Below are 8,368 nucleotides of genomic sequence, written 5' to 3' on the forward strand. Positions count from 1 at the left end.
CCCCTGCGCGGCGGGCCCTCGGCGCCTCCCCCGCCTTCCCCGCCCGCGCCCGCCCCCTCCGCTGCGGCCCCAGGGTACCGCGGCCTGCTCTGTTTTTTTTTAATATGTCGGCTCGATCTGCTGTCTCTCATAGTACTAACAGGATTCGATTTTCTCGTCTCAGGACACCATGGAGGCGCTGGAGCGGGACCAGATGCTCAACGCGGTGGAGCTGGAGCAGTGGGAGAGCGGCAAGTCCGTCAACGACATCGCGGCCTGCCAGGGGATCCGCATCCGCCGCCACTGCCGCCCCGCCGCCTCCATGGCGGAAATCGAGGCCGAGATGGGCGCCCCCCGCAACATCCTCGAGAAGATCATCTGGGACAAGGAGATCGAAGTGGCCAGCGGGACCAGATGCTCAACGCGGTGGAGCTGGAGCAGTGGGAGAGCGGCAAGTCCGTCAACGACATCGCGGCCTGCCAGGGGATCCGCATCCGCCGCCACTGCCGCCCCGCCGCCTCCATGGCGGAAATCGAGGCCGAGATGGGCGCCCCCCGCAACATCCTCGAGAAGATCATCTGGGACAAGGAGATCGAAGTGGCCCAGGTATGATACAGTCCATACATTTCTGTCACCTGTTAAGGTTGCTCTGCGATTAGGAAAGTTCTTATTGCTCTGTCTGTCATAGTACTTATATTTGGATTTGGTCTTGCTTAGCTACAATCGATGATCATTTTGCCCAGGTATGGTACAGTGCACATTTGTGTCACCAGTTAAGGTTGCTCTGCGTTTAGGAAAGTTCTTATTGCTTTGCCTGTCATACTTATATATCTGGATTTGGTCTTGCTTAACTGCAATGATAATCATCTCACGATTTGAAATATGCACTCCCTCCATTTTTATTTACTTCCCATATTAGGTTTGTCTAAAGCCAAACTTTATATACTTTCAACAAGTTTGTAGAAAAATATATTAACATAAACACCACCAAATCAATACCATTGAATTCATCATTGTATATATTTAAACATCATATAAATTTGATACTGTAAATGTTCATATTGGTTTTTACAAATTTGGTCAAACCTTATAAAGTTTGACTTCAGCCAAAGCTAATATGTGGAGTAAATAAAAACAGAGGGAGCATGTCCATTCTCAGAATTTTAAAGGGAGCACTTGGTTGAAATCCTTTTGTCTGGAGCACAACAGGAATTTCACTTATTTTGTGATGAACCTATACACAAATACATAGCCTTAATTGAAACCACTGACAATTCTCCACCTATAACACAGATGTATATGTGTAGTCTGGCTTTTCTACATCCCACGGATTACTGATTGGAGGCTCCTTTCTATTCCACAATCTGTGTAGTCTGAATGTGAAGTGGCAAATGACATATACTTGTGTATGTTTCTTCTTATGTTAGTGGGTATGGCGTCATATATATGATGGGTGCTATTCATCTTGTACAGGGGCTTGCAAGGAGTCCTCTGAACGAGGTGATTGAGTCTGCAGGGAAGGCTCCTCCTACACGAGACTTCTATGGTGCGCTGGCAGCAGCCCACAAGCGTAATGGGGTGCCAGCATTGATCGCTGAGGTCAAGAAGGCATCACCAAGTAGGGGCGTACTCAGGGAGAACTTCGATCCTGTGAGTTCTGGTTTCATTCATAGTTGCCATCAGCTCTAGTGATTTCAAAGATTATTAGTGAAATAACTAATGCTAAAAAATGTTGTAGGTTGAAATTGCTCAAGCTTATGAAAAGCATGGAGCTGCGTGCTTGAGCATCTTGACTGATGAGAAGTACTTCCAGGTTCGTTGTTTAAAAGTGTATCTGTTTCTGAGGATGGTAGGTGTTGTATTTACTGGGCAAACTAAATGTATTTAATTCTATAGGGAAGTTTTGAGAATCTTCAGAAGGTGCGCAAAGCAGGAGTGAAGGTACTGACAAATAGATATATATGTTCGTTAAATGTGAAGAGGATTTTTCCGGGTCACCATTTTTTCTCAACATACTGTTATATTTGTTGTAAATGCAGTGCCCCCTTCTGTGCAAAGAGTTCGTCGTTGATAAATGGCAGATCTATTATGCCCGTGCGATGGGTGCTGATGCAGTTCTGTTAATTGCTGCTGTGCTAACTGATCTCGACATAAAATACTTTCTTCGGATATGCAAGGAGTTGGGATTGACAGCTCTTATTGAGGTTTGACATATGTTTCAATTTCTCAAATGAACAGTAATTATTATTTCTCAAATGTGATCTTTATAGTCTGCATACAACTAAGCTTTTGTTTTTATTTTAGGTTCATGATGAAAGAGAGATGGAGCGTGTCCTCGCGATAAATGGTGTTCAGCTTATTGGCATCAACAACCGCAGCCTTGGTATGAGCTTCTTCTAGTGCTCACTTTGTCTAGTAATTGAGTAAACATATGCTACAAACTTTGACACATCACATTTGCATTTCTCTGAGTCAAGAATTATCCCTTATCTGGTGAATGTATCATTTTTCTTATTATATCAAGAATTATTTATGATGCAGAGACATTTATAGTGGATACTTCGAACACGAAGACGTTGCTGGAGAAGCATGGTGATGCCATCAGGGAGAAGGGAATATTGGTACTGTCCCATGCTAATTTGTGAATTTTTTTGTGGTCTTATATGCATGTAGAGATCTCATGCATGTATGTGTTTTGACTGAAGAAAAACATCACTTAGTCCCTTATATGTGTGCTCTAATGGCTAGTCATCCCTGAATGGTTACAGACATACAGTAATTAAATGCCATACACCATGAAAGTCCTTAAAAGACACATTTTTCAGCCTGTTGAACCCATAAACTTGAATTCACTTTGATTACTGTCTTAACATAGTTTAAAACAAAATTTACAGTGAAAGTAAACCAGGAACAAATTATTTTACACACATGGAACTCTACACAATTCTCTTTGTCATGTTAAACTTTGGTATTATCTGAAGTTCTATCATTGTTGCGAGATGCTGAATGTTTGCATGCACCTCAAAGTCGGACATACCTGTTCATTTTTGGACTTTGATCGCAAATTCCATGAATTGGCAAGGTCCTTTTGATTCTATGATCTCAAATGCTTGTCATGAGCTTTCTTTGCTAACCTTTTCTCCCAACCTTTTTTTTCCAGGTTGTTGGCGAATCAGGGCTATTCACCCCAGATGATGTTGCTTATGTGCAGAATGCTGGAGTCTCCGCTGTAAGTTATCTGTTTGCTTGTGGATTGATACAGAAATTCTGTGTGACAAAAAAATTGTGCATATATATTGAATCACTCAGTAGTCTATCTCATTTGCTTTTCCCCCTCTCTAGTTGTGTGCTGTGTACACACGTCTGCCAGTTTCTCCACGCCTATGTCTTTCTTTTTCTTCCTTTGAAGTTTCAATGTACCTCAGTTTTGGCCTACAAAATATATGCTATAGAAACTATCAAACAGCCGCGGCATTTCTTGGGGTATGAAATGATGTGTTTACCAAAAGGATGGCTTTCCTTGCTCGTCTAGCTCTGTTGATTCTTCGAATGCCTTCTTGAATCATGTTTGACTTAAATAAACTTTCCCGTCGATGATGTAGGTTTTGGTAGGAGAATCCTTGGTGAAGCAAGCAGACCCTGGGCAAGCCATCGCTGGGCTCTTCGGCAAAGAACTGGTGCACTGAAACAGCAAGATCAAACCTGCTGATGGTAGATTAGTAGTATTAGCTGCCAGACCACCGCATAATGAATAATAGTGGTCTCATTATTTTCTTTTGGATTAGCAAATAAGATTTGATCTTTTTTATGCGGGAAATAAACATATTCTTTCTGATGGGGAATAAATGTAACCAAATTAATCCAATGACGACTACAATTCTCCGTCACAAGTCCATAAATCTTTTTGATTTTTGGTTTGGTTGGGGTGCTTCAGTCCAAGGCTATAGTGGGCCTATTCAGTCCAATGCAAGACCATGGCGACGCTTGAGGGCCCCAGCAGCTAGCTGCTATGGTGGGCCCTTCCCCACAAAAAATTAAATTAATATCATACGATGGATCTAAAGATTCACGTGTCAGATATTAAACTGATAAAAACAGATACTACACTTGATCTTAGCCGAGAGGCCGAGAAAGGTATGCTTTGGATGTTGCCCCTGCCCCTGGTTTTATTGATCTGTGAACCGCCTCTGCCCGTGTGCGAGAGCGATGCGGGACTATTCCACCCACGAGTCGAAGGCTGCGTCCGTTCGCCCAACCAGAGGGACGCGCGAGCCTGGGCCGAGAAGCCTATTAACGAGGAGGCGTGGATGGGCCTTTTATTCCAGCAATCAATCTGAAGTAAACTAATACGTACCCAAATAAATCCATCATCTTATGTATATGTACCCGGTGAAAGAAGAGACAAAAAGGCTAGTTATGCTCACCGTGACAGAGTCTCGCAACCAGTGTCAGGTCCAGTCCACACTATCTACATCAGCACTAGCACCGATCAATTGAATATATGGGTACCCCTAAAAAGAAACTGAATATATGGGTCCTGATGTGGCCGTCCCAGCTGATTGCATTCATCTCGCTTTGGACTTTGCAAGTGTTGGACTGCTGCTTCTGTTGCAGAGAAACTAATTCGGTTCCCGATAGTTTAGATAAACACTCTTCTATTTCTAGCTCGTCCGAATTCTGGGATTCTAATACCCCTGACTTTATTCTTCCCCAAATTGTAAACGATATGTCTATTTTATGAGGAACTAAATTGATGATGCTAAAAAAAACTAGCAGGGCGCCCGTGCACTGGCCTGTCGCTGCTTAATTTGTTTTTTCTTGTTCTATTATGGGCGGGTATGTCAAGAATTACGTGCAAGGCTAAGACAGTATGATGTACATCAGCGATTGATAGTTGATGTTGTGGGTGGTACGAAGACTGAACAAATACCAATGCTTATAACTGGCGGTCTCGTTCGTCAAATGGGTGTTGGTGGGGAAAACAGACATATTGATGTGGGTGGCGCACGCGGCGACACCCCGCGCGGTCAGTATAGGGCTCCGACATCGTGATTTCAATCGAGGGTAGCGCACATTGCCTAGCCGTTCTTCGGTCGTGGAGCTAATTCAAATTTTCTCCCTAGGGTTATTGTGTCAATTCGTATTTCATGCATACCATAAAGGCGCTTGAGCAAACGCGGACCGCTAGGGGCGCTATTGTACCGGCCATGTACGACAGTCCTTCCGGTCTTGGGAATGTTATGCTCGGTTTGTCTCTCTTCCAGATCTTCTTTTTCATTTTCATTTTTTCATTTTTCTGTTATGTTTATGTTTATGTTTTTTTATTTTTTATTTGATTTTGTGAATATATTTTTAATTTATGGACATTTTTTATAATTTTGGAACATAAATTATATTTGTGAATATGTTTTTATATTCACAAATAATTTCTTCAAAATTATGAACATTTTTATAATTTACAAAGTCTTTTCTTAAATTGGGGACCATTTATAAAATTCATACATATTTTTGAGAATTCATGAATACATTTTCTTTATTCATGAACAATTTTTAAGTTTACAAACGTTTAAATTCGTGTATGTTTTTACATTCTGCTTACATTTTTGTGAATTCACAAAAGATCATAATTTTTTGCTTAAACATTAGAAACTTTAACAGAAAAAAAGAAGAAAAATGAAAAAATCAATTGAAAAACGGAGTGGACAAAATTTCAGACGCAATATGCGCATAGCCCTACATGGGCCGGAACTATGTGCGTTTGCTCACAATCCTGAGCATTTTCTTAGAAAATCCAAGTTTTTTCAGGGTAAACTTGCCGCTTTACTTAAACAAAATTTAAACCTCATCCCAAATTACATCTAAAACAAAGTCTGGGGTAATCCCCAGCCAAATCTCACACCGTCCCTCTCCTATGCCTACTTTTGCCATTTTATGCGCGGCGACATTAAGACACCTTGAATTCCACCAGCGATTTGAGCATCTTCTCGATCTCTTACACCCAAGGCCCCACAACGAGTTGAGCCAAAACGAATCTTAAATCAAAAGTTTGGTTAAAAATCATATGAACCTTTTGTGTTTGGGCTAGAAAAATGAACATATTGTACATAAATATTTTAAAAAATACGAACCTTTCGTGTTTGGGCCAGAAAAATGAACATATTGTACATAAGTATTTTCTATGGGTGTGTGTTGTGCAGTGCAGGTTAATCTGTACTCCTCCGTCTCAAAATTCTTGTCTTAGATTTGTCTAGATATGGATTTGGATATACCTAATACTAAAAACTGACTTGATACATTTGTACTTAGATAAATGTAAAACAAGAATTTTGGGACAGAGGAAGTACTTGTCTTTGCAAAAAGGGCACAGTCTAACTTACGACCAAAATCTGCCCCAGATCGAATTCGCTCGACTCGAAACGCACGCAGCTCGTTCACTGGCTAGATCTAGGGTTTCATCTGCGCACCCTTTCTCCGATCGATTCATCTCCGCACCATCTCTCTCTCCGATCGATCTTGGCAAGCAGCTGTGATGGAGATGGGCCTGGACACGGCGGCGACGAAGCGAGAATCCGAGGCCGAGGCGGAGGAGCCGGGGCGGAAGAAGGCGGCGGGGGCTACCAAGACGGCGAAGGTGGTGCCGTGGCTGATGGATTCGTTCGACCAGCTGTTCGACGAGGCGAGGCTGAAGCATGCGGTGGCGAGGCTGAACCAGGCGAACCCCGGCGCGCCGCCGGTCGTGCCGGAGGAGCTCACCGAGGAGAGGCGGGCGGCGCTGCTGCAGGAAGATACGGAGTGGAGGAGCAGCAGGAAGGAGGAGGAGCTCGCGGCCGCGCGGAGATACGTGGCGGAGCAAGCCCGGGCGCCACCATCGCCGGAGGAAGCTACCGACCCCAGCAAGGATAAGTGGCAGCTGGATTATGACCTTGGCCGCGAGGAACTGGAAATGAAACTGGCAAAAAGGGAGGACTTCGAGAGCTTCGACTTCGAGCGTAACAGTAAGTGCGATTGAATCATGTTCCTCCATGCTTGTAAAGCTCTCTATCGTCAATCAATCATAGTAGATACATACATACATACATACACAGATTTAATTAGGATTAGAACTGTGGTACAATTCTGTCGAATCGTGCATATATGTCATTAGGATTGTCCGTAATCTTTAACTAAATTCACTTGTCTGCAGCGCGTATCCCTCCCATGTGTTTCACCGACAACCCAATGCCTGATGACACCAATCACAGGCTTACTGCACAGATCTTTACCGTCAAGGTAGCGGGGTTAGATGGGGATTTGCAGTGGCCGCTGGATGTGTTTGGTATGGTTGCTGTGCGTGACAAGCTGGATTACAGTCGCAATGTTATCTTTAACCGCACGAGAGACAACTGCCAAACCCTCACTGAACAGGTTCTTTTGTTTGGTCCTTGCTGCTGAGCATAGTGCAATGTTTTCTGTTAATTATCCTCTGCGCACCTACCTATCTTCTTTTTTACCCCATACATAGAGATCATGTTATTGTTATGCCCATTGAGGCAACTCTGACCGGTTTAATTGAATCAGATGCCTTTGTTAATGAGCTTTTAGAGGGTACCCCCTCTGTAAGGAAATATAAGAGCGTTTGGATCACTATTTTAATTATCTAAATGCTCTTATATTTCTTTCCAGAGGGAGTATATTGTGTTACAGTACTTGACATGTGACTATCTAACTTTATTGCTTTTTGGCAAATACCATGCTTCTCAAGTGTAAAATTTCCATTTGTACTGCTTAGTCCAGAACAATATAGACAACTCAATCTGTTGTGAACCGAACAAACCTGAGGAAATTATGTAAAAGTGCTGGTCATATAGAAGTTCAACGTAAGAGCATCTACATGCAGACTTGGCAAAACCGACCCCTCAAACGCCCGAGGACGCGCCCGGGCGTGTTCGTGGACACTAACCGGTCAAGCCTCAAATTTCCCTTCTCACAATCGGACACCTCAATTAGCATACCTCAAATCCATACAAACTCATGCAACTACGTAAACGATGCATTACACACATTGTCCGACTACTACGCCACAACATGCCATTCGACTACCAAAATTTGGCATGTTTGGCTATGGTGGAGAAGATCATCCATGATTGCCCTTGTCCTTCCCGGCGCCATTGCCGTCCTTCTTGCGGAAGTACCGGTCGAAGACGCAGTACGGATTTAGCCGGATCTGCTCGTTGCCGAAGCTGTCCGACCCGTCGCTGTCCACCCTCTCCTTCTTGGGTGGCAGTCCGGCCATGGCACGGACCACTCAATTCTGCTCTCGAGCGAGGGTGCGCTCGTTCCTCTGCGGCCGCCCATGCCGCTGCATCAGCTGCCTCTGCCGCCGCCACGTCGGCAGGAAGGGGGGCCCTGT

The 8,368-nt window shown here is 43.8% G+C and overlaps 2 protein-coding genes and 1 non-coding gene across 4 annotated transcripts; 2 read left to right on the forward strand and 1 right to left on the reverse strand.

Annotated features, from left to right (window-relative positions):
* The first annotated feature begins 163 nt into the window (after positions 1-163).
* Positions 164-3,869, forward strand: LOC125530429 (indole-3-glycerol phosphate synthase, chloroplastic-like). Of its 2 annotated transcripts, none has more exons than XM_048694831.1 (10): positions 164-193; positions 394-585; positions 1,453-1,629; positions 1,718-1,792; positions 1,876-1,920; positions 2,019-2,183; positions 2,284-2,362; positions 2,521-2,600; positions 3,140-3,208; positions 3,582-3,869. In XM_048694831.1, the coding sequence occupies exons 1-10, from the start codon at positions 170-172 to the stop codon at positions 3,663-3,665; spliced, it is 990 nt and encodes a 329-aa protein (XP_048550788.1). In that variant the 5' UTR covers positions 164-169; the 3' UTR covers positions 3,666-3,869. The 2 variants fall into 2 exon arrangements, with proteins under 2 accessions (XP_048550788.1, XP_048550787.1); XM_048694830.1 differs by having other exon boundaries at positions 167-190; positions 391-585.
* Positions 3,870-3,920: 51 nt separating this feature from the next.
* Positions 3,921-4,117, reverse strand: LOC125530431. The gene has a single exon (XR_007292922.1). It is a non-coding gene; the product is annotated as a U2 spliceosomal RNA (small nuclear RNA).
* Positions 4,118-6,376: 2,259 nt separating this feature from the next.
* On the forward strand, positions 6,377-7,496 carry LOC125530430. Its single transcript, XM_048694832.1, has 2 exons — positions 6,377-6,974; positions 7,163-7,496. The coding sequence occupies exons 1-2, from the start codon at positions 6,509-6,511 to the stop codon at positions 7,408-7,410; spliced, it is 714 nt and encodes a 237-aa protein (XP_048550789.1). The 5' UTR covers positions 6,377-6,508; the 3' UTR covers positions 7,411-7,496.
* Positions 7,497-8,368: the final 872 nt, after the last annotated feature.

The sequence above is a fragment of the Triticum urartu genome, unplaced genomic scaffold (assembly GCF_003073215.2).
Source record: "Triticum urartu cultivar G1812 unplaced genomic scaffold, Tu2.1 TuUngrouped_contig_6309, whole genome shotgun sequence".
Classification (NCBI taxonomy): Eukaryota; Viridiplantae; Streptophyta; class Magnoliopsida; order Poales; family Poaceae; genus Triticum; species Triticum urartu.